This window comes from Daldinia childiae, assembly GCF_008694065.1.
Source record: "Daldinia childiae strain JS-1345 chromosome Unknown Scaffold3, whole genome shotgun sequence".
Classification (NCBI taxonomy): Eukaryota; Fungi; Ascomycota; class Sordariomycetes; order Xylariales; family Hypoxylaceae; genus Daldinia; species Daldinia childiae.
The window spans coordinates 3527653-3553619 of record NW_022984644.1 but is presented as its reverse complement, the minus strand read 5'-3'; the positions used below and the strand labels follow the sequence as shown (position 1 = coordinate 3553619).

General features: G+C 46.5%; 6 protein-coding genes across 6 annotated transcripts; 3 read left to right on the top strand and 3 right to left on the bottom strand.

The window, feature by feature from the left end:
• On the bottom strand, positions 1-3546 carry GL218_03683 (Ribosome biogenesis protein bms1; the record flags this gene model as incomplete). The annotated part of the gene is made up of 3 exons (XM_033580256.1): positions 1-3309; positions 3369-3439; positions 3486-3546. 3 exons carry the CDS (start codon positions 3544-3546, stop codon positions 1-3), a joined length of 3441 nt encoding a protein of 1146 aa, XP_033437394.1.
• Positions 3547-4605: 1059 nt separating this feature from the next.
• GL218_03682 (putative peptidase inhibitor i9 protein) lies at positions 4606-4956 on the top strand (the record flags this gene model as incomplete). Its single annotated transcript, XM_033580255.1, has 3 exons — positions 4606-4620; positions 4694-4803; positions 4866-4956. The coding sequence occupies 3 exons, from the start codon at positions 4606-4608 to the stop codon at positions 4954-4956; spliced, it is 216 nt and encodes a 71-aa protein (XP_033437395.1).
• A 576-nt stretch (positions 4957-5532) lies between these two features.
• Positions 5533-7051, top strand: GL218_03681 ([3-methyl-2-oxobutanoate dehydrogenase [lipoamide]] kinase, mitochondrial; the record flags this gene model as incomplete). Its single annotated transcript, XM_033580254.1, has 2 exons — positions 5533-5774; positions 5890-7051. The coding sequence occupies 2 exons, from the start codon at positions 5533-5535 to the stop codon at positions 7049-7051; spliced, it is 1404 nt and encodes a 467-aa protein (XP_033437396.1).
• A 971-nt stretch (positions 7052-8022) lies between these two features.
• Positions 8023-13493, bottom strand: GL218_03680 (Chitin synthase 6; the record flags this gene model as incomplete). The annotated part of the gene is made up of 3 exons (XM_033580253.1): positions 8023-9388; positions 9443-13126; positions 13186-13493. The coding sequence occupies 3 exons, from the start codon at positions 13491-13493 to the stop codon at positions 8023-8025; spliced, it is 5358 nt and encodes a 1785-aa protein (XP_033437325.1).
• A 3672-nt stretch (positions 13494-17165) lies between these two features.
• Positions 17166-22863, top strand: GL218_03679 (Chitin synthase 8; the record flags this gene model as incomplete). The annotated part of the gene is made up of 3 exons (XM_033580252.1): positions 17166-17473; positions 17537-22776; positions 22832-22863. The coding sequence occupies 3 exons, from the start codon at positions 17166-17168 to the stop codon at positions 22861-22863; spliced, it is 5580 nt and encodes a 1859-aa protein (XP_033436640.1).
• Positions 22864-23307: 444 nt separating this feature from the next.
• On the bottom strand, positions 23308-24959 carry GL218_03678 (uncharacterized protein; the record flags this gene model as incomplete). The annotated part of the gene is made up of 4 exons (XM_033580251.1): positions 23308-24469; positions 24544-24665; positions 24729-24776; positions 24837-24959. The coding sequence occupies 4 exons, from the start codon at positions 24957-24959 to the stop codon at positions 23308-23310; spliced, it is 1455 nt and encodes a 484-aa protein (XP_033436639.1).
• Between the last annotated feature and the right edge of the window lie 1008 nt (positions 24960-25967).

The following is a 25967-nucleotide window of genomic DNA, read 5'->3' as shown; positions in this document are numbered from 1 at the left end:
TTACCTCCTCCTCTTCCCCCCACCTCCAGCTCCCTCACTGTCACCTTTCCTCTTCTTACCCTCCTTACGCCAGAACTCCTGCTTCTCCCTCCGTTCCCGCGCCTCCTTCTTCTCACCCATCTCTTCCATCTTCTTCTTGAATTCCGCGCGCTTCTCGTCTTTCTTAGCCTTGCGCCGGGCCACTGCATCCTTGCGGATCGTCGTCAGCTTCTGTAGTAAGTCACGTGCCTTGCGCTCTTCTCCACCCAGCACCACTGCCCGCTTCTGCATGTACGTCTTGCGTTTCTGTGGTTTCGTCTGTATGATTTGTGACTTGAACGGTAGTTCCGCTGCTAGAGCGCGGGGTACCTTTAGTGCGTTGAAGTGTCGTGTGGCTCGCTCAATTTGCCGATATTTGCTGTTGTTGTTCTGCGGCGTTGCAATCCCCTGGTCTCGCCGTACCTCACCCGTCAGCCGCATCGGCTGCCAGTTGCCAAGGAGGTTGGTGACCGGATTGTAGAACCGGTGCGGCTTGATGGGGTACCAAGCGCGAAGGAATACCAGATCGCTCATCAGGATCTTGTCTTCGAACGTAGCTCGGAAGTGCCCATCGGGTTTCGATAAGGCGCGTTTGATCTGACCACGGATACCAGAAACGGTTTTGATTGCAGCACCTTCGAACTTGGCGATTTCCAGAGAGCTGTTGAACATATCCTTAATGAATGCGGTATTCTTGAATATTTTATATGGAGCACCGGTGAGTTTGAGCTTCTTCACAATCTCAACCGACTCGTCAACAGATAGAACGGTTCCAGTTGCAGAGATCCGGAAGCCTGGGTTGGCGGAGGAAAATGACTGGAAACAGACAAAACCTGTATTTGGTGCGATTAGAGGACCGTAGAACGTGCCAAAGCAGTGCATATGCTCCGGCGTATACTTCAGCATACGATTTCTCGTCCGAGAGTCCGAAATGCTGTATATTGGGAGTGTCTGGAATCTCCTCCACCCAAGAGAGAAGATAAGGGGGTCGTTGGTTTTGAGAATTTTCTTGTGCCAACGGTGCCTCTTGATACGGACTTGGACAAACCCAAATCGATCCTCCGTAGCAAGCACACCACCGACTATAATAGGTATCTGAGCGTTGAAATTTGTAACGAACTCTGCAGGAACCTTCTCAAGCAGAATCTTGGCATATTTGCCAGCTTTGAAACCCTCGACAGCGACTCTTTGCCGTTCGTCCAAAGCTTCAAACTCGGCATTGTTGATGTCAAGCTGCTTTTGAATGAGCGCCTTTTGCGCATCATACCAGTCGTCTTCACCAAACTCGTCGTCGTCTCCGCCTTCGCGCCTAGCCTGAGCCTTGTCATTTTTAAACCCTTCTCGATCTTCCTCCTCAAACCGTAATTTCAGCTCTTCTTTCCTCCGAGCATTTCTTTCGCGCTCTGCTTCTATGCTCTCGGCTGGCTCTGGCGCGGGATTGGCCTTGTGCTGTTCACCCGTTTCAAGGTCTTCAAACTCGCCGTCTCCTTCATCGTCCTCGTCCCCATCCTCATCGTTAAACCCATCGAATCCGTCTTCATCGTCGTCTTCGCCGAGCGTCGCTGTTGTAAAGCGCTGGCGGAGCTGCTCAACGTTATCGTCGAGTGTCCATTTAGTAGCTAACTGGTCATAATCGTATAGGGGTATTGAGCGGTCTTCTGAGCTTGCATCCTCTTCGTGCTTTGCCCTCTTAAAGAAATCTTCGTCTTCGGAGTCTTCAATATTTTCTTCCTCTTCTTCCGCATCGACCTCTCCTTTCCATCTCTGTAGCACCTCGTCGGCTGTCAAGGCCTCATCATACATCAGGCGTGCTAAATCTGCTGTTCGGTAGGACGGACGGCCGCCATGGCGAAGTAGTGCTTTCCCAGCTAAGTTGTCCTTCCACCTGAGTGCGGATTCTTCTGCGCCATCGTATTCATCCTCATCTTCTTCATCGCCATCATCATCGTCGTCGTCGTCGTCTACCTCATCGCCTGATATAGAGCCCAGATCTGAGTCGCTATCCGCAAATGCGATATCTTCCTCGTCACCGTCCTTATCTGACTCCTTAAACATTTTCCCCAGTTTTTGCTCATTGAACTCGGGCTCTTCGTCCGAATTGAAATCTTCCTCTCCGCTAACAAAGCCTTCGTCTTCGGGCGTTTCTTCTTCATCCTCATCTCTTGCAGCGAATCTTGCACTACGTTGACTTTTCCGTCCAGTATCTTCCTCCTCAGGGACACTCGTTATCTTCTCGCCGCCTCGGAAGAGCTGCAGGCCGTCTTCCGTCTGACCTAACAACCGCCTTTCTCCTTGGAGTCCGATAATGAGTTCTTCACCCTCGCCACGATCTCCATCTTCAGCGTCTTTATCGAAATTAAACCCCTTTTCCCTAGTAATCCAGATAGCATCACCGTCTATCTTCAGACCACTTCTATCTGACATAGGAGCATGAAGCTTCTTTTCCTTTTCATCTAGTCGCCTCCTGCCAGTTTTTCCAGTTGCTTTCGCAATGGCCTGTTCCATAGCTGGCGTCGGACATGGATCAGGCAGAGCTTCTATACCTGACACGGAGAAATCACCTAGACCAGGAATATGGACTTTTTGGTTGTGGCCCGAGAAGTTAGTTCCTCGAAGATACCCTGAAAGAACAATTGATCGATCACAATTTTCGTCCTCCTCGATCTGAGTAGGATGCGTAATATCTCGGAAGCTGTCTATGATAACATAGGGATGTGAGTTCCTCCAAATTAGCGGTCGGGGATTTTTCATGACAGAAAGGAAGCGAGATAGATTGTGAATTTCGCGGTCCGGATATCGCCCATTAATAACACCAGATAGATAGAATAAATGTGCGCCCTGATATAATTCACTCCATAATCTGTGTTTTAGTCTTTTCTTCGCATCTTTGAGAGCCTGGGGTTTTTTGAATAAGTCCAAATGGGTCAGAATGCCAAACACATTGCCAGGCATACCCGTTGCAGCTAGAATATTTAAGAATTCCATAGTCTCCATTTCAAAACCAAAGTTTCCGTCAATCATTAGTAGGACGATGTCAGCAACTTTAGCTATGTCGACCATCGCTTCGAGTTCATTGGGGCATTCGATAAAGGTTAACCGTTGTTTTTTTGATGTGACCACGGTTATGGGCCCTTGAGGTTCTGAGATTGTCTCCTTTGCATATCTGCGAATGAGCGACTTTAATAACGTCGTTTTTCCAACGCCAGGAGGTCCAACAATTGTTACGAGTCTCGGAGGCGCCTCGCTGGGTACCCGATCGACGAGAGGGACGTGAAATCGCCTTTCTTTGATCTATTATAGAGAGATTAGTTACAATATTGATAACCACCGTTCGTGTAGATTGCGCATACATCTTGAGACCTTGCAGCTGCGCGTTGTAGTTTACCGGGTCTAGAGAAGGCGAAGGCCTTAGGATTGTGATCTGGTCTTGTTAGTAGGGTAATGATTGCAATTGGAGTTATACTAACCACCAGTTGGCTTCTTCTTCTCTTTCGATTTGCGATGAGGTTTGTGCGCCTGTTCTTCCATGATTGCGACTTTGCGACGTTGAACGCAACAACTTGACTCACGTAAAAGATGCTGTAGCGACTTGAGTCTTTCGCATTGAAGAAAAAAATGTTTAGATGATCAAGTCAGTTCTTATCGATAGCGATAAGAACATTTTTAATGGGCCCGATTCCCTCATTTAAGCTGATATAAAGTGGGACAAGGTTGGCTTACATTCGGGGTCCCTGAATTCTACTTCAGGGTAGGTTACTAGCGGCTTAAGGCCTCCATTAGAGACATGGGATAAGGTAGCATAAGGTAACTTTCTACATATGTAGCCTAGAACCTTTAAATATAAACACCGAGGTATCACATAAACGGATGGTAAGTGAGAGTAGCACTTCAAGTATTTAATCTGGCTTCTATATGCAGCGTAGAAGAAATCGTGTGTATACATGGATTTATCTATGCAGTATTGCGTACCTTATCCAAACCTATAAAAAGCGACTTGGAACCTCAGGAAGTTATGCTATGGAAAACAGTTCTAGCTTAAACTGAATTACCTATTCACTTTATATACGGAATCAAAGACGTATTAACAATACAAGGTCATACATATTACTGTATAGGTACGCAAGCTACGGGATGAGTCAAATCCAACTCGGAGCCAAGAAAGATTCTTAGCTACGGATCCGTACAATGTATCGAATCTAACATGTCAGAGGCGAACGGTGTTTCCAAGGCGCTAAAGTGTAACCAAATTCGTAAAGGAGCGGGAAGTTTGCTCTAAAGGTTAGGCCGTAATGACGTATTCACCCTCCCACCTGTCGAAAGCCTCCTACGCGTATTCAGTCCTATGCCACCTTCCTTACGGCGATACTAAACGCTCTGGGGGATACGTATCTTAGCTGCTATGGTCTTTACCGAAACCAGACTTCCAATAAATTCCCGCTCATGCACTTTCCTACTTCTATCCGCTTTGCCCAACTCTTTATCTTAAAACATCAACGTCTACATTTCTCTTCATTCTACTATCTTGCAACACAAGACTACTATAAACCACCAACCACACGTTTATTCTGCACAACTGCATCTTTAAAAATGCCTAGTTACATTGTAATTACAGACTTTCCTACGACATTATAAATATCTCTATACCGTCGAGACATTATTGCTCACTATTATATAGGTTACCCTTAAGGAGAACGCTACTCCCGAAGAAGTGGCCGCAGCAAAGAAGCACGCTCAGGACCAGGGCGGCAAGATTGGCCACGAATACAGCCTTATCAAGGCTTTTTCGTACGTGGTTCCTTAACATTTATATTTTAAATTTGGATTTTCCTAATATTTATTTCGTGTAGAGTTACATTCCCTAACGATGCCTTGACCACGTTGGAATCGAACGAGCACGTTAAAGCTGTTGAGTTGGACCAGGAGGTGAGGACACAATAGCTGTCGTGATGAGGGGCAATTGGGTCTTAGAGCCATCGCGTGAACGTGACCAAGCCAGTATATGATGCGGGGCTTTGAAACTATGCTGCTACGGTACTAGGTTATACTAGGTTATACTGGGTTATACTAGAAAGCTTGACTTGACCATGGCTCATGCAAGGAGTTCCAAGAATAATAGATAGCTGATCTACCAATCTTTCTTACCAACGTCACATAAATTCGTTTATTTGTAATTATCATGATTGGATTGTTTCTATGTGATATATCTGGTGTAAGGCAAGATCAACCAGAGATCCTACCTAAATAACATGAACTCCCCTAAATGGACTGAATGGCAGCAATGATAAAACAAAACAAAGATCGGCATCGGCCACAAACCGTAACCGATAAGGATCCTTATCAATTTCATTCTCAGCACTGACGTCGATGCTTCCGGGGTTTAGCTCGTGACTCCGACATATCAAAAATCGAACCTTTATTATTTATTTCGTCTTCAACCCTGGTTATGACTCCAACTGCTCCAACATACAACTATTCTACACTCCTGCTTACCGCTCGACACCACACAATGCCGCCATGAGGAGCATATATAGGCCGTTGCGGTGTTTTTACACACCCAAGGCCTTGATTGCGAGTCCTAGACGCAACATCCTTGGATCGTGTTTTTATTCGTCACATGCTACCAGCAGCTCATCGCCCTCTCTATCGAACGATGAGAAATGGTCCCATCCCCCAAGCACAGCGACGGTAACCGACGATGAGATTGCAGATCTCACCAACAAGAAGCAGCATCCTTTAAGTCTTGCTGATTTGGTCAAGTACGTAGCTGTTTTCTAGGTCTATTTAGCATATCATATTACCTTCACCGCTTCTAGTTCATAAGATATAAATGCGTATATAGAGACAAGTAGCTAATAGAGACTGATCAAACAGACATGGCCGGCCACCTCTCTCAGCAGAGGCTCTTTTCTCGTCAGCTAACTTCACCCTCTCCCTACTACCTATTCGACTAGCCCATCGTATCCAGGCACTACGAAACCTACCCTTCATTGTGGTCTCAAATCCCAACATCAGCAAGATCTACAACAACTACTTGCACTCCTTATCGACTCTCCTGCCTTGGAAACACCACACCATTAACAACCTAGATGCCGAAATCCTGTTCACCTCGGTTCTTGCCGAGTTGGTCCACACTCACCAAGATACCATCCCTATCCTAGCTAAGGGCTTCCTCGAGTGTCGCCGATACATTTCCCCCCAGGAAGTTACGCGTTTCTTGGATACCCACCTGCGAACCCGTATCGGCACCCGTCTCATCGCCGAGCAGCACATTGCCTTGCACTACAGCAGTCTTCCACACTTCGATCCTTCAGCCTCGCCGACCCCGTGCCCCGAGCATCCTTCTTACATTGGCGTTATCGATACCGCCCTCTCGCCCTCCGCTGTTGTAGACTCGTGCGCTGGCTTCGTAGCCGACATTTGCGAGCTAAAGTATGGCGTGCGACCACACTGGGTGATCGATGGCGAGCCCTCGACCACGTTTGCCTTCGTCCCCATGCATTTAGAATACATTGTGACGGAGCTGCTCAAAAATGCGTTCCGCGCCACCGTAGAGAGCGGTCGCAACCGCGAGCCCGTCGTTATAACTATCGCTCCAGAACCACCCGACGCCGGTCCACCCCGCGTGACCCTCGACCCCCCTGCTGGCGACAAGGGTGCTTTCAAGAGCGACGCCATCATGCCGCTCGACGACAACGCGCCAGGAGTTACCATCCGCATCCGCGACCGCGGCGGTGGCATTGCCCCTGATGTCTTACCAAATATCTGGAGTTATAGCTTTACTACCTTCATGGAGGAAGACGATATTTCAGATGGCAATGGAAATGGAGGTGCTGGTAACGATGCGTTAAGTGTGATATCAGCATCCGGGGGTGGTGGGAGCTCTATCGCCGGTCTGGGCTACGGACTACCGCTTAGCCGCGCTTACGCGGAGTACTTTGGTGGCGGCATAGCTGTTCAGAGCCTATACGGCTGGGGAACCGATGTTTACTTGCGGCTGAAAGGTGTCGGCAAGATTGATACTATAAGTCCATAAGGCGTATAGTTTTATGATGGGTTAAAGACAATCCAGTAGATAGGTTGTTTATGTGTCGTAATTATACTTGACGAAATGTGAATGGGTCAACGATTATGATATTTTGTTTTATTTATTTTTATAGTGTACGTACATGGAGGGATAGACTAACAGGTGCATATAAGACGTATGTTATGAGTAGACTTGCAGCGTAAGAACATTGTCTTTACATCAGTATCAATCATTACTCGCAATCCGTAGCTACACACGTACGAACCTCATCACTTCCTTGTCCCCTGATGTTAACGTTCTTGAGAGACCAAGACATATGTACCTATACATATATAGCATCGCCTATGAACCCCACGTGGTTTGTATACCGTAAAAATAAGAGACTTGTTGCACTGCCACTGGTAATTTTCCGTTGTAACATCGTATATAGAACAGTATGAACAAACCAGCGATAGGAATTTTATAGATGATTAAACAAGTAAGCTATTTGAAACATGTATCACTCACTCATCATGATGTATAACCCGAGTCTTTTCTTTATTAAATTTGATTAATCCCCAACAGCAATGCTCACTATAGGAATGAGGGCTATTGGGATGTGTATAACAATATATAGCGATGATATGATATGCAGCAATGTAATAAGATATCCTCAAACCATCCTGTTTAGCCAGACCCAGCAAAACGCAGCAAAATAGAGGAAAAACCAAGCGCGATATAATGACCCGGAATCTAACTCCACCGTAGCTATCACTAATACGAATCCCGTCACTTTCTTTTGCGTGGACGAATAGTATGCGGCTTCATCTGTTTGAAAACGCCAGCAAAGACAATATTCTTTTGAATGACCCGGTTCCGCCCCTCCCCAAACCTGCTAGTATCATATCAAACATGATCAACCTGAGTTGGTATTATGTACATCCAGATTAATTCGCCTAATATCTGCTCTGATCGACTGTAGCTAAGAAAAGATGATGCGATTACATGTTAGCTAACTCGTTATCAATCTGGCGATCAAGGAACATCTTTCGCTCGCCAACCAACTCCGTCTGTAGTCGCTGCTCAACGAGGGCCCGGACTTGTTTCTTAGTTACCGTGTCCAGATCGACTTCTCGAAGCACAGCCTGGATTGCCTCTATAATCATCCCATCATCAGGTCCTAGGTGACCTCGTTGGAAATCAAAGGATGTAGTGGATTGATGACCTTGGCCTAACGGTGGACGGGCGCCACCAGCATAGCCCAGTGTAGCATTAGAAACGCGATGCATGTGTTGTGGAGAGTTGTTGGATACGCCACGGAGATTGCTCATGCTGGGTCTTTGTGTGGGGAAGTCTTGGAAAGGTGATTGCATGCGTTGCATGTCGCCAAAAGATGCAGTAGACTGCCGGTACATCGGGTTATCGGCGTAAGGACCAGATCCAGACTGGCGAGCCATGTGCTGGAAGGGAGCCGGGGATTGGGGTGGCATATATCCACCGCGACCTTGGAGACCGGTGAGAACTGAGGGCTGCCGGACTGAAGAATAGACTGATTTCATGTCGTCCATTTCGTAAGTATCATCGTAGAAATCATGTGCCTTTTCATTTTGAGCGCCGCGACGACCAGGGAGGTTATTTAACGTGGCATAATCATCCCAGCGTTGCAAAGGAATGGAACGCGGATCGAAACCCTCATCATCAACTGCTACCACCTGCTTATTACCCTTCTCACCAATAACAATACGTGTGTTACCCCAGCTGAAGTTATCTTGGTTCCAGAAAGAGTAGAGCGGGAGAATGAAGGAGTAGATAGGGAACGCAAGGAGGTAGATGATCATCCAGCCGACATGCTGCCATTGTCGCTTAAGGATGAAGATCAGGGCTTGAAGACCGTAGACCGCAGCTATCATAGCAATAGAAACGACAGGGAACGGACCAGTATGGGAAATGATTAGGTACAAGAGGTAACCAATATAAACACAAGTGGCGGGTAGGATAAGCGTTCCAGTGAGATCAATGAAGACAACAAAGCGCATGGAGAAACAGCAGAAGCCACACATGTCTCGAAGCATCATTAACTCAACAAGATTGTGGATAGTTGAGTTAATCCATCTTCGCCGCTGCGAGAGCAAGACACTGAACTTCTCGGGAGCAGCGGTCTGACAGTACGCATCGGGAATGAATTTGAATGCCATACGTGGGAAATGCTTCGTCATTAGCGTAGTGAGATATCGATCTTCACCGAGAGATAGAAGATTCTTTTTATGGAGAGTGTCAACGGCGCAAATACTGTAATCTTTGATGACTCCATCAGAAATAATCAATGGTCTACCCCGGTCAGCAGTACGCAGGCGATACATCGTGAAACTGCAAATAAGGTTAGTATAACGACGTATACGGCAACGATGAGAGGAAACTTACCATCCGGGCAGACAAGTAACACTGCCGAAGAGTGATTCGAAAGCTTTTGACAAGTGGTGAGAGATATAATATTCGTAGACCTGAATCATACTCCACCAGGAACGTTCCTCGTTTTGGAGACCAGTCTCACCGCAGATACCAGCGATCTTTGAATTATTGGCACAGGCAGCGACAAGTCGGTTGAGGGAATCCTCCCGTACACAAGTATCAGCATCGACCATCAAGAGGTACTCGTATAGTTCAGGGTCGACGCCGATGATGTTATTGATTTGATGGAACATTTCCAATTCCAGGGGATTCATGGGAGCACGATGGTGGACACGGTTCAAGAAGCTCATGAGCAAGATCTGCGAGTCACGCTTGCCACGATTGCCAGGTTTCGCTTTGGCCTGCTCGGATTCTTTGCCTACTTTGACGACCACAAGATAGGGGACCACGTTGCCTTCATATTCGTAAAGCCCAGAATAGACCTTGCCGTAGTTAAGTTGTTCGCTGCCAGTACCAACTGACTTGAAGGGTAGAGCTGGGGGGTCAATCTTGGGATCAACTCCGAGGATATCGAGAACAATCTTTGGCGTAGGTCGATCGTTACCTTCACCAACAATGACACCATCGCAGATAACACAGATCAGCTTCCTCTTATTATCGTACTGTAACGCAGTGAGGGAATCAAGTGCCTTTCTCAGAGAGTCTTCTCCCTCCGTATAGGCTGGAACCTGACAAATGACGAACTTGTCCTGTGGGGCGGGACGCCGTTTGGAGCCAAACTGCAAGGCCGCAAAAAACTTAATTCCAGTAACTATACAAATAATAATGGCAAAGGCAAGGAGGATATAGTTGTTTGCTTGGCATTTAGCCGAATCGCGGAAGTCCGGTATGCCGACGTAGAAGGTTTCCTTGATACAGTTGAGACTGTTCAGTTTCGTAGCCAGAGCTGTCTTATTCCCTTTAACATTAGCAATTTGGTTGGTCCATAGGCTTGTGACGTCTTGTCCTGGGTTGTCTTTGATCGCATCGATTAAATCCGCGTCCAGAAAGTTGTACTGAGCGAGATTCTTATAATAATCGATAGTATTGAAATAGTTCGTCAGGTCGTAGATTCCGCCCTCATAGACGATCCACATGTGGTTGTTATTCTTGCCGTCATCATGGACCTCATTGATATCCCAGACTAGGTCGCCATGGTAGTACTCCTTGATTTTGGGTTGGAATGTATCACGATACCAATTAGGGGATCTTAACTTAGATGTTTGGTCAGCCTGATAATACCCAGACGTATGGATACCTTGGGGTATAGTGGGCGTGTTGTTCCTTTGCAGCTGTATAGTATCAGAAACACCTAGACCAGGGCATGTAAGCTGGAGAGGGGCTACAAAGTAGTCGTCCAAATTCATTCCGGCGAATTGCATCATGAGATCGTTCGTTGTTTCGATATTTGTGTCACTGTGCTGTTGTCGCCAAAAGTTGGTGATATCGTAGACTCTGCCATGGATACTAACCCAGAAATCATCACCGCCTTGGTGAGTATCGACTTCTTTCTGGAGCCAAGCCTTATCGAAATTGGGACATATGATTCGACCTAATAAGATAATCCAGAAAATGACAAAAGCGTTTATCAAAAATATGAGGAAGACCAGAACAAACTTTTCACGCCAGGCCATCCGAACATCAGGCCGTTTCATCCGGCCGATATAGCGAAGGGCGAAGGAAGGAATCCAGAAAGTTAAAGCCCAGACGAAACCAACCCAAATCCGTCGAGTGAGGGTTGTATCTACGGTTTCAACATGTTTGCCCTTTGCATCACCAGCGTCAAGGTTGCTAATGAATTCACCATCACCAGTGTAGAATACCTGATCCCGATGATTGTCACCCTTTGATCCCAGACCGTAATCACCGTTATTAACGTTACGCATAGCTGAGGGCGCAATGGAAGCAGCCCTCATTTGGCTTTGCGCAAGTGTGAGCCGACTTTGGTTACGCTGGTGGTTGACAAGTTGATCCTGGCTACCGGAGGAGTTATGATCGGGAAAATTCGGAGGGAAAAATCCACTGCCATTGTTGGAATATCCCGTTTCAAGGCCAGGCGTGTTGAACACATTGCTCATACTGCCCAAACCACCCATACCACCAGGCACAGAGTCCTGTGGTGGTCTAAGGTCGAGCATACTCTCAGCTTCCCACCAGGCAGTTTCTCTCATCCAAACTCGTTCTTTGCCAACAACTACTTCACCATTGCTCCAACCTCTCTCAAGAATCCACGTTTCGATACCATCACGACCTTCTCCGCAGCCAAGAGGGGCAAAGCGTTGGCAGAACTCATCCATATCAAAATCAGCCGTAAAATCAAGATTCTTGTTGCGACGATTAGCCCATTCAGGCAATCTCCAAGCACGCAGCTGGCGAGAGACTGTACCAGCTGACCAAGCAGATGTGATAGAAGGAAGAGCGGCTAGGCTAGCTGGGGTTTCGTCAGTGGGGTGAAGGGACAAATGGTACCAAACTCGGCTGGCGCTCAGTATAGCAGGAAGGTCAAATCGTGCATTCCGACCCAAGTTAATCCCCTGTCCTGAGACAGGGAACAGTAGCTTTTTCAGGAAGCCATCATCATCACCAGCGAAGCCGGCCTTCTCCAAAACCTCCTCTCTCTTCTCAAGCTCGTGCTGTCTTGCCCTGGCGACAGGGCCAGTCATGATGCCCAGATCAGGTGCAACATCAGCAACACTATTTTGCATTTCACGGAGTACTGAGCTGCCGGCGGAAACAACATCCACTCCGTCTTCCTTCATTTCGGCATTGATTCCAGCAGTATCGTCAAAAATACCACGCATAGCAATAGCCTTGCCGAGGTTTGGGTCGGGAATCTCGATGATGGTTATACAGACGGTATCTCCATTGTCTTCGGCTGATGTAGGTGTTCTATGACCATCCAATGACTCTTGGCCATCACGAATACGGGACATCTGAAGTGCAATGGCTTCGTTTGCCTTGGTGACAACCCAATCGACGAGGGCCTCATATAATCCTCCTACTAATACCCGTCTATCATCTGTTGAACATTGTCGAGCCAAGACTTCCGGGTCAAGACCCAAAAGGCCACCAACATCTTCGCAGACGTCATCAAGTACCTCGTCATCGACGTTGTAGTCAAGGGTATTGCCAAGCTTGAGAAGTCCAGCAAGGGTTGAAATGAAGTCTCGGTGAGCAGATCCCTTAATGCCAATTTCTTTTAGGGCAGCACGGAAGTCATCTGCAGCAGCTCCATCATCGGCGGTTGGGAGATAAGAGGGGGGGTTGTATGTACCAGACTTGGCCAACAACGAATAGGCAGAGGCCGATTTAAGACCGAGAAATTCTCGTTCAGCCGGAGTCGAGGCTGAAGTTAAAAGATAGTAGAAGACGTCAAATGCACGGTATCCAGCTTCAGCAGGTATATCAAGCAGGCCCTTTACGGTATCGATGCCACCTTGCGATAGCGCCAAACTAGCTGCAGTTAAGTTTCCAGCTAAATTTAGTGTCAAGGTTACTGCAAGGGCAGACTGCCGCGGCGTAGATGGGTTGTAAGGGGTCACGCAACGTATAAACGGATTGATTGCTTCTAGAGCAGTTAATAGAGAGGAAGGGATGGAAATAGGTAAGGACGTGAGAAAAGGGTTCAGTAGTGAGGGGGTTGACTGATGAAGAGACCTAGATATCTAATAAGCAACGACTTCATGTAGACTGGACAATGACCCAAAACTACATACCCTAGAACAATGCAGCCATCTTCTGCTCGTCGCCTAGCGTGTTCCCATGCCCTAGCTGCCAAATCGTGATCTACTGTCCCTCCAGTCTTGCCGTCCGGTCCTGCTTGGGTAGCAGTGAGCCATGTGTTAACGACGAGGCTTGTTCCGGCATCGAGTCTGTAGGGTTGGGATGACATATAGATATTATGAATGCCGTTTAAGAGAGTAGTCGTCGAGACTTGAGTAGATTGTTGACCGGCACCTCGTGGTCCTCCCATAGCATCGGAAGCCACCGAGTACATGGACATTCGTGCTTGGTGATTAGCCATGTTGAACTCGATTAAATCGTGTTGCCCTTCCGGACAACAACGACAGGCCTATACTCTCGAATGTTGCAAAAGAGCAGCGGAGACCAGTAGCAACGCCAAATTCGAATTCACAGAATTCTTTTGTTCTGAACTATAGGCGAAGGATTATTGAGACGTCGGTATATTAATGGGTTCGACGGGTAGTGAGCGAATGTATGTCGAATAGGTTCGGGATGGTAGAGTATCGGGAGGAATAAGGAAAAGGATTTCGCTTTGCAATAGACTGAATAGCGAATGGCATGAACTACCTCTCTTATCCCCTGATCGTATAAGACAATTACAAGCGATAGCAATTATTAAAAGCGATAGACTATCGTGTCACCAAAGCGAGTGAGGTAACTAACAAGAGGATTGGAAAATAAGGGAAGCGACGACAAAGTTGAGGCTTGCAACAACAAGACAGTAAAACAGATAGGTGACTGTGGGATAATCCTCCCCTATGGTTTGTATGGTTGGAAGTAAGGAAAATAATGGGCAGACTGGGTCAGCTGTAGAAGAGTACATGATACAGTGCGAGTGAATATCTTGGCGTATAACCTAGAATAGTCTAGCGTGTATCTAATTTTTGCTTCCCCTGGGGAGGCTCTGGGAAGCCACAGGGCGGCCTGGGTGGTTAGGGTGGTCTAGATACGAAGTGACTAACGCTAATAGATGGCCGTTGATTTTTACGGTGGAAACCGTGATTAGTTCCCATTTGCCATCGAGGCGTCGCTGATCCTTTTTCTCTTTTTTTCTGCTGACCCTAATAGCTGGGAAAACCCCCTGTCCCCTCTCCGCTCCAATTCCCTATTTCATCACTAACGCAAGGATTTCATCAGGGAATTCATAGGCGATCATTACTGACTGATCGCTGATCCAGTACGATACAGTACTCCCCCAATTCCCCGTACTCTATATACATACCTACATAACTCACTTGAACACTTATGTATTAGTTGCTCTACGAGTTCGGGAAGAGATTGACGAGCTTGACGTGGCAGCAATGGACGAATAGCATTGCAGGTATTTAGTTGGTTATTCATGGCATGATACATTGGCATGGGATGATTCTGGTTTTACACGACTAGGCCTGCGAGCCTGCGCGTGTTTGGACCGCTGGTGAGGAGGGCGGGGGGTCGAAATACGAAGCGGCCAAATGGGGACAACAGGACTCGGCAGGTCAATAGCCTTCTCGAACCCGTTTGCACCACTTTTATTGGTATCTTTTGTCTCATTCCTCAATTGCCATAGCCACACCCATAATGCACATAATGCACACACCACATTAATACGAGAACAACCTTCTGTCATATTTTTATTTTTATTTTCCATCTTTGTTAGCCAAGTTACATATTCTCAGCTATTAGAGCTTTTATTGTTCGTGTTGCTAATTCGGCCAAAAATTAATGCCGTTCAGATGTATGTAGATACCTACATATGTACGAAATACACGATACAACGGTAGGAACAGTTACATACCTAAGTACATGTATCGAGTATTGGCGGATGCTAATTCAGTCTCCGGCTCGCGAATAACCTTAATATTATACCCAGCAAACAAAAGCTTGATGACGGGACCTTAGTTATCTTCCTTGGTAGATAACTTTATTTCAAATGACTTGCGTTGCCTGCGGCACGTCAGTCGCCGGCAAGCTTCAATGTTGAGAGCAAGTCATTCCTGTCACAATATAGTTTTCACTGCACATCTCGGTCTGATCTATCACCCATCTTACGTCGCCGGGAATAAGAAATGTAATAGCCAACTCCTATTCAAATTACCCAATCTACCTCCCTAGGTATCTACATAGGTATAACTATAGGTACCTAACCTTTTTCTCGTCAGCGGCTAGCCGTCATTTTTTACAGCTCGACTCCCAGGTTTGTTCGGAAAGCATTGTTTGCGTCTCTCAAAAGCTGAGTTGCAACATATGACATCAACTAGTTACCCCCTGGCCTTCCTTCAAAAATTGTTGGTAAATACCTACCTAGGTACCTAACCTATGCAGCCCGCCATTTTTTGCTTAGAGCTATTATATATGAATGATATATATATAATACGTGAACCTCGAAGTGCATATGCGTGTGTCACCATGCAGGGCGTTCTTAGTTAAGTAGTTGTCTGGTCAGTCCGATCGATGACAACCTGTTGAACCTATCACGTCTATAATTTATATAAACAGTGGCGTCGGTTTTAACTTGGATCGGCCGGTCAAATGTGGACAACAACAAGTAAGGTTGTTGACTCTATCTAAGACATACAGGTAGGCATAAATAGAAAATACACTAAGTATGAATGCTATTGGCGTCGCGCTATTGTCCTACATAGTATGTATTGGAATTGCTGTCATATGCCAATGAGTATGCATAACATATCAGGAATGCGTAATACATAGTAAACAGAGACGACCCTTTATTTTGTGTATTTTATTTCCCTGCCGGAATCTACCTCTTAGTATACCTATTTATTCCAATGCCGGATTAGTGGAGGAATTCCGGTTTGATAAATACAACACGACGGTAAACTAACATCGCTAGTTCCTCAGCCCTGGAGTAATGCTGTCATTGGTTCCCTATTTGAACTTGTAACTCATTCAAACTTTTTTGTACCCCTGCCTCCGCTGGCCCCGTACAAGTGCTACGTATGGGTCAGATTCTAGATCTGGCAGTGTTAGGTTAGGGAACATCTTCTTAAGTGTTTCCACGCATTCTTGATTGAAGTTTATATGCACAGCTTTTGACGGGGAAAGCAAAGATCAAAAAGATGTCCATGGTATGAGTAAAAGGACAAGACTTGTATATACGAGACCAGCCGAGGCCCAATGGAGGTCATCCCCGTATCGCATTAAATCTGCAGGTATCCAAGAAAATTCCGGGCGGTTCGATCGATGTTCGTGAGACCAGCTAACGTGCTTAGAGCTTAGCACGAGACGCCAGGATTAATTACTGTGCTTTATACGGAGTACATGTCATAGATCTTCCCTCCACTACGTAATGTATGTAAATAATGTACATGATCACTCATTTCATGCTTTGAAATACATACATGTAAAGTAAATAAGTATCTTGTCAGCGGGTCACAGCGCACCTCCCTAAGACTTCGTATGATCTTGCACCCTACTTGCACCCGCGCCTCGGGAATCCCTGTAAGCTAGCCAAACCGGGTACTTATGCAAACTAATTGTAAGCAAAATCGTGCACTGTACGGCAGGTACCTGAGTAGTTGTACAAAAATAAACTGCCCAAGGGCAAAGCCGTCTTGAACCCAAGTCCCCTTTCATCTGAACCGTCTACCCAAGAAGCAACATCGGAGAGAGCCTCAGTTTTTTTTTTGGCTTTCCCTTGTTCTTGTCTATTTCCCTTCGCTTTTTATATTTGCTACTACACTCGTTTCTGTATGCAACTATACACTCGCTACGCGTAACTTGGATTCCTGTTGGAGACAATCTGTAGCTTGTTAGTTCATCCATTAAAAAAAACCGGCAGAAACAAAAAGAACGTCTGTTTCGTTCGCCGTCGTAAATCTTGGATAACCAACTCTCAACTTTTAACAGCGAATCTCACCTAGGTATCCTTGGAGCGTCAAATTGACGCTGAACGACTCCTTTTGAGTAGTCGGCCTGTTGATAGGTGCCATCTTTTGGCCCTCCATCCAACATGGCTCTCAATCTCCCATCTATGGGTGGGAGCGGAGGTGCTCATACCCAGCCCTCTTTACCCTCTTTACCTACCCATCTCCAGTCCGATACTCACTTGACAGCACATCTTGCCAGTCGTTTTCACGTATCTATCCCGACGGCTCGTTTATCCTCGCATGCCCTCATCTCTCTAAATACGTATACCACGTCGACAAAGGGTCTCGATGGAGGCAAGGAAGGAAGCGCCATGGCTGGCGCTGAAGATATGGCCGACAGGGCCTTTCTTAGATTGGGACATCGAACAGAAAACCAGGCGGTTTTGTTCCTGTATGTCATCTCGATGTAAACGCAGACTTGCTCAGTAAGAAACAGCTAACAGTAAACCTGCAGGGGTGAATCTGGCTCCGGGAAAACCACCATTCGATCACACCTCTTAACCTCGCTCTTGAACAAGTCTTCCACGCCGCTATCTAGTAAAATTTCACTGGCCGCTTATGTTTTTGATACCCTCACAACGACGAAAACAGCGACGACCCCGACAGCTTCTAAGGCCGGTCTCTTCTACGAGCTTCAATATGATACCGCCTCAAGCACCAACCCCCTTTTACTTGGTGCCAAGCTATTAGACCATCGTCTAGAAAGGAGTAGGATTACCGATGTACCTACGGGAGAGCGTAACTTCCACGTGTTGTACTATCTTCTTGCCGGGACGAGCGAGGCTGAAAAAACTCATCTTGGTATTGACACTCCTAGAGATACGGCTGGACATAGACGCTGGAAGTATCTCGGTCACCCTACACAGCTTAAGGTAGGAATCAACGATGCCGACGGATTCCAGCTCTTCAAGACAGCTCTACGAAGATTAGAATTTCCCAGAGGTGAAATTGCCGAAGTCTGTCAAATCCTGGCCTGTATCTTGCATATTGGACAGCTAGAGTTCGAGACAACTGCGAATACCACGGCTACTGGAGACGATAGCGGTGGTTTCTCTCATGAAGGTGGTCAGAACATCACCGCCGCGCGAAACAAGGATGTACTAGGTATAATCGCTGCCTTCCTAGGTGTTAGTTCGCAAGACCTTCAAAACACTATGGGGTACAAAACTAAGATGATCCATCGCGAACGCGTAACGGTTATGTTAGACCCTAAGGGTGCCCGTGCCAATGCCGATGAATTGGCTAGGACTTTGTATTCTCTCCTGGTCGCTTATGTCATTGAGAACATCAACCAGAAGATATGCGCTGCTGAAGAGTCTATCGCGAACACCATTAGCATCATTGATTTCCCCGGCTTCTCTCAGCAGTCTTCGACTGGATCCGCCCTCGACCAACTCCTCAACAACGCTGCGGTTGAATCGCTTTACAACCTGACTCTTCAAAACTTCTTCGATCGCAAGGCAGATATGTTAGACACTGAAGAGGTCGTAGTCCCCGCTACAAGCTATTTCGATAACTCGGATGCTGTTAAGGGACTTCTCAAGCCTGGAAATGGCCTACTCAGCATATTGGACGACCAAACTCGACGACATCGTACAGATATGCAACTTCTTGAAAGCTTGAGGCGGCGATTCGAGGGTAAGAATCCAGCAATCAACGTGGGCTCCGCAACGGCTAGGCTACCTGGAAGCAACTTCCTTTCAGAAAATACCGCAGCGGCCTTCACAGTCAAACACTTTGCTGGTGAAGTTGACTACCCAATTAAAGGGCTAGTCGAGGAGAACGGCGAAGTCATATCCAGTGATGTGATGAATTTGATTAAGTCGAGTAAGAGCGAATTTGTTACTCGTCTTTTCGGTCAAGAAGCTCTCCAGACCGTTATGCATCCTCAAGAGAAGACCACGGTTATGCAAGCGTCGGTCAGCTCTAAGCCCATGCGTGCCCCAAGTGTCATGTCGAGGAAGACAACGCGAACCATGGGATCCCGGAGGCCCCGCCGACAGGAATCCCCTGAAGACCTCGTAAGCGAAGCCGGAGATCACAAAGGGGAACCTAGAAAATCCAGCATACATAACTCCGGGCAAGGAGCATCTGGCCAATTTTTATCCTCCCTTGAAAATGTAAAGCAGGCAATCACGGCGACAAACACCAACGTCTATTTTGTATTCTGCCTGAAGCCCAACGATAGACGAATTGCGAACCAATTTGATAGCAAATGTGTCCGCATGCAAGTGCAGACGTTTGGTATCGCCGAAATAAGCCAGCGACTAAGATCGGCCGACTTCAGTTTATTCTTACCGTTTGGTGAGTTTCTGGGTCTTGCCGATGCTGAGACGATCCTCGTTGGCAGCGAACGCGAGAAAGTTGAAGCCGTCGTCCAAAATAAGCAATGGCCCAATAATGAAGTTCAGATTGGTTCTACGGGTGTGTTCTTGAGTGAGCGCTGCTGGATGGAGGTTGCGCAATTAGGCGATGGCTCCTCAGCCGTGAACCGGTTCGCATCCGAGGCTGGGGATGGATCAAGCCCTGGCGAGTTGCCTTTTGGAGCCTCGAAAGAGGGATTAGTCGCCAGCAACGCTCAGCCGTATACTGACAAGCCTCGGGGTGGTTTTTACGGCAGTGGAGGAGATATAGATGCGCGTTCCGAAGCTGGGGTTTCTGCCTTTGGAGCCGGTGACATGTTCAAGAATTTGGACACTAGAGAACAAATGGCTGAGCGTGGAAACGAGAAATCACTCGTGGAAGTCGAGGAATACAAGGACAGTCCCAGTCGAAAACGATGGGTCTTCCTTGTGATGTTCTTAACTTGGTTCATCCCCGACTTCCTCATCCGCTGGATGGGTCGGATGCCTCGCAAAGATGTTCGGCAAGCTTGGCGTGAAAAGGTGGCTATCAACATGATGATCTGGTTCAGCTGTTTGGTTGCCGCCTTTTTCATCATACTCTTCCCTCAACTTGTTTGTCCCAAGCAATATGTTTACAGCTCCGAAGAACTTACATCCTATAACGGTAAAGACGGGGCCGAGTCTTACGCGGCAATCCGTGGTCAAGTCTTCGACATTGGCAGTTATGCCCCAAGCCATTACCCACCATATCTTCCTTCCAAGTCCTTGACGCAGTATGCCGGGCTCGATATCACATCTTTGTTCCCTGTCCAAGTATCGGCTCTTTGCCGGGGCAAGGATGGCACAGTCAACCCTGCAGTAACACTGGACTATAAATCGACAAACGTTAGTGGCTCGGCAAATGTCATCAATAGTCAAGATTTGAATGCTCATTACCACGATTTCCGATCCTTCACCTCTCTGCCCCAACCTTTCTGGTTCTATGAAAGGATGCAAAAGATGAAGCCCTGGAAGAAGGGTACGATTGGTTTCTCTCCAGAGTATGTTGCAACTCTCGGAGGCAAGCAAAATTCAATTGCTATACTGAATGGTCGTGTGTACGACCTAACAAAGTATCTCGTGGGCGGTCGACACGTCGTGGTTAGAGAAGGCGAAGATCTTCCAACCGATCCTACAATTGTGGATTTTATGGACGATACTGTTGTCGATCTCTTCCAGCAAATGAAGGGTAACGACGTTACCAAGCAATGGAATTCCCTTGATATCGACGCAGGTCTCCGCAGCCGCATGCAACTATGTCTCGATAATCTCTTCTACGTCGGCGATGTTGATACGCGAAATTCCACTAGATGCCAGTTCGCCAATTACCTTGTTCTTGCTGTCTCTATCCTACTCTGTGCCATCATTGGCTTCAAGTTCCTCGCTGCCCTTCAATTCGGAGGCAAAAATATACCGGAGAATTTAGATAAGTTCGTTATGTGTCAAATCCCCGCATATACCGAAGACGAAGATTCTTTGCGTCGCGCTATTGACTCGGCTGCCCGTATGCGATATGATGACAAACGCAAATTGCTTGTCGTTATCTGCGATGGTATGATTATCGGCCAAGGTAACGATAGGCCAACCCCTCGTATCGTCCTCGATATTCTCGGCGTTTCTGAGACAGTTGATCCCGAACCGCTCAGCTTCGAATCTCTCGGTGAAGGTCTCAAGCAACACAACATGGGCAAAGTGTACTCTGGTCTTTATGAGGTTCAGGGTCATATTGTTCCCTTCTTAGTCGTCGTCAAAATTGGTAAGCCATCAGAGGTTTCCCGTCCCGGAAATCGTGGTAAGCGAGATTCGCAGATGGTCATGATGCGTTTCCTCAACCGCGTTCACTACAACCTGCCTATGAGCCCTCTAGAACTAGAGATGTATCATCAAATCAGGAACATCATTGGTGTTAATCCAACATTCTACGAGTTTATGTTTCAGATCGATGCCGATACAGTAGTTGCGCCCGACTCGGCGACGCGCATGGTTTCCTCATTCCTAGATGATACACGACTTATCGCTGTCTGTGGCGAAACAGCCCTAACCAACGCAAAGTCCTCATTTATCACTATGATCCAGGTCTACGAGTACTACATATCGCATAACTTGATCAAGGCTTTCGAAAGCCTGTTCGGCAGTGTAACTTGTTTGCCCGGTTGTTTCTCTATGTATCGTATCCGAGCCGCCGAGTCTGGCAAGCCACTCTTTGTCAGTCGCGAGGTCGTTGAAGATTACGCAACAATTCGTGTCGATACCCTGCATATGAAGAACTTGCTTCATTTGGGTGAAGATCGTTATCTAACAACTCTACTCCTCAAGTATCACTCAACGTATAAGACCAAGTATATCTTCAGTGCTCACGCGTGGACAATCGCACCGGACTCCTGGCAAGTTTTCCTGTCACAGCGTCGTCGTTGGATCAACTCAACAGTACATAACTTGGTGGAACTCATTCCTATGGCACAACTCTGCGGTTTCTGCTGCTTCAGTATGCGATTTGTCGTGTTTGTCGATCTATTGTCGACGGTCGTCCAGCCTGTGGTTATAGCATACATCGTGTACCTCATCGTTCTAGTGAGTACTTCGAAGAGTGTTATACCGATAACGGCCTTCATCATGCTTGGCGCTATATACGGTCTCCAGGCAATCATCTTTATCCTACGTCGCAAGTGGGAAATGATCGGATGGATGCTTATGTACATAGTGGCTGTTCCGGTCTTCTCATTTGGTCTGCCTTTATATGCCTTCTGGCATATGGATGACTTCAATTGGGGTAATACTCGTGTTGTCGCCGGAGAAAAGGGCAAGAAAATTGTCGTCACGGATGAAGGCAAATTTGATCCCGCTTCGATCCCACGTAAGCGGTGGGAAGAATATCAGGCTGAGCTATGGGACGCTCAAACTAGCCGAGGGGATGATGTACATTCCGAAGTCAGCGGTTTCAGTTACGCCACCAAGCAGGGAATGAACGTCGGTGTAGCCGAGTACTATGCTTCGTCTAGGCCTGGTTCCACTACTGGCATGGTCCCTCCGTACGACTTGAAAAATCCTAACCATCTCAGTCGTATGTCGTTCGCTCCAACTGAAAACCGAATGAGTCAATTTGGCGGTTCGCAGTTCTTGGGCACCCAGATGCACGATGTAGAGATGGCCAACCTAGCAGGCATGCCAAGCGATGATGCGCTGCTAGCAGAAATACGGGACATCTTGCGTACAGCAGATCTCATGACTGTAACTAAGAAGGGTATTAAGCAGGAGTTAGAGAGGCGGTTTGGTGTTCCTCTTGATTCCAAGCGATTATACATCAATAGCGGTATGTCTCCATCTTTTCTCCCCTTTATGATGATGCAAACACTAACAAAACATAGCGACCGAGGCCTTGTTGACTGGCCAATTATAGAATCTGGTTAATATGTAGTCCAATATTACGGTTTCTGCTATCATATTTCTGCATATATTTAAATGGCCATGTTTTCACTATTTATATAATACCGCTGCATTACATATTTCAAAGGGGAGCAACTCACCACAGGCCAGACGTGGGTAGGACAGGAAATTCATCGGAGGTTAGGAGTCAACAAAAGCAGAATTGACAAGCTACTCTTGGTTAATAACCAAGTTAAAGCGGTGCCTGATCTTGATACGCCCGCAATAATAATGGGAATAATCTTGTTAAATTACTAGTCTTATATCATTTTGATCAATATGTAGCCAAAGAGAATAGAGTCTTGAGGCTTCAACTGAACTACTTTCTTTGAGTTAACTAGAGGTAGTTTATCAAAGAAAGCCTCATATTGATCATTATCAGCAGTTAGTCGCCAGTAGTCTAAATACTTCTAATATATTAAACCCGACCGCTTACCACTCCATATCTAACCAGGCCAAGTACGGCTCCCAGGATTATAGCGATTGGCGGTGCCACACCGAAATAACGGCCCCCAACATAGGCCGTCGCAGTTACAATTACCCACCAAGGATCATCACCAAGACTCTTCCCAGACTGGAAACCTTCGTCAATATAGCCCACCTGCCAGATTCTATACACAGCCGTATAAATCAGCCCAACGGCGCCAGCGTTAATACCTCTCACTCCAGATTTTACCCAGCGCCTACTTCGCAATACCCTCCAGATCCCCATTGTACCATGAACCAGGACGATCCCAGGGAAGAAAATACCACAGAATGCGACGATTGCTCCGGTGATAGAAGGATATCCGTGATTAATAGCCGTTAAGCCACCTAGGAATACGGCAAAGTTGAAATTTGGACCCGGAAAGGCCTGCGCGATAGCAAGACCAATGAGAAAGTCGCGAGGACTAACCCAGCCTTGAGCCACCACGTATTCTCTTAGAAGCGGGATCACAACCGGTCCACCGCCAAATATGATCGTACCAGCAAGGTAAAGGTTAGCAAAGAGTCTGTATAGCACAGGTAGATCAGGCAAAGTCCCTCGGAGTACCATAACGACGATAAACGAGATGAAGAAGGTAAATATGATGGTAGTTCCCGACTTCCATGAAAAATCAAGAAAATATCCGGGCGGAATAATGCGCGGCTCGGAATAATCTTCTGTCCTGTTCTCATGCTGATTGTTGAGAGACATGCTGGGGTTATTAGTTTCCCTTAAGTCGCCTTCATGACGAGTTGTATCCCCTTCTAGATGCGTGGAGCTCCTTATTCTCAAGAAAGCATCCCTTGTAACGAACCACAGCTGTTGTAGCCAGCGATAGTCATATATGACAGCAGTGCATGCACTAGCAAGCATAAGGATTGGGAAATACCATAGTGCGTTATATAGCATTCCTGCGGCAGCGGTTAAGAAGACGATGATTCTAGTAAGCTTGTCTGTGATTGCTTTATTAGACAGATCGACAGCCGCCAGGGCAATAATGCCGACTGTAGCAGCATTAAGTCCAGAGAGTAAGGCGTATACGGCTCGGGGAAGAGCTTCTCCAATGTTAGAGACGCCTATAGAAAGGCCGAACATGCCTAACGCCCCAGGTAAACTATTCACGGATGCATCGTCCTTAGTTCAGACATGCATGGATGATAATATAAAGGTTGCGAGTTTCGAGCCTACCTCCAGATAAAAAATGCGAGAATCGCTCCAAAAAACCCATCCTGAATGAGGTTCACACAGTAGAGCATCTTCGTACTAGCAGGACCAGAGAGAGCTTGGCAAATGCTGAAAAGTTCTTGGTACTAGAATATGATGATATTATTAGCTTATCATGTGAGAATATCGTCCAACATCAACAAACTTACCACCTGCTCATCGACCCAAGTGAGTTTGGACACGAACTTATGGTGAAACTATAAGAATTATTAAACCCGTTCATCGGTTTGGAAGACGAGAAAGCTTTAGGAACCTACGATCCTGAAATGAACAGGGGGTCCACCAAACGAGGTGAACCCAAGATGCCAATTCACTTTGAGCGTCTTCCAACTTCGCCGTGCGACTCTCCATCCAGCCTCCTCCCAAGAATTACCTATCATTTTAGATATATAACCCGGCTATAGCGCCGCGTTGTCGTTATTGAAATACAGACTTGAGAGCAGCGTGGAGGAACGCGATGGAGTCATACTGGACATGGCAAAATTGAACTATTATCGGATTGAAAATTAACCCGGAGTCCAATAGTCTTGTCGAGTTAAAGGCTTGGTATTTCCTCTTTGGGGAAAGATGTAGTGTTAGGTAGCCTCAGCTAACTACGTTCAAAGGAGCTTGAGCTTGATCAAAAGAGGTAGCCAAGTCGGCCTAGCTTCATGACGTGATAACATAGAGTTATATAATTAGGAGTAGTTAGATGAATTATATACTCTATAGAAGTAGCAACTTATTTCCTAGGTGGTTATGAGGCTGAAATTTCTTGTATTAGGTACCTCTCAACCGGTATTCTTGGGCTTCGTGATCATTAACTACCTCTTATCAGCTTTTCATTTTCTTTTTAGAGCTAAGCTAGCTTAATATGAGCCTAGTTTAAGGCACAACGAAAAAAGGGGCTATATCATTAGTTAGTATAATGGTTTGCAAGTATTCTTGGTTTCTAGAAAGGAAAGTTAATCGAGACCCTATTTCCCTACTATATCTGCCAAATATTAATGAACTCGAGATCGCATCTATACCACGCTTAAATACTTTCCAGTTACGAGTTTTATAACGATCCAGCTTATTAGATGGAAGCGTACCAACCTAGCTAGTGTTTCTCGATGTCTTAGCTATCGCAGTATCTAAGCTTACATGGTAAAGGATCTGTTAACCCCGATATAAGCACGCTGCGGATATAAATGAATTATCTTATAGGTCCTAGAGATAGGACTAGGTAACATTATAGGATTGGCTAGGGGGCTAAAAACGACTAACGGTACGGGCCGCTCTATGGTTCATTAGTGTGCATTAGGTAGTAATTCACTATAGTTAGTTAAAGACTTTTCTGAATCTTCTTATAACTCTTAATTAATCGTTTTAAAAAGGCATATAAAAGCATGTAAAAGAATATAAAT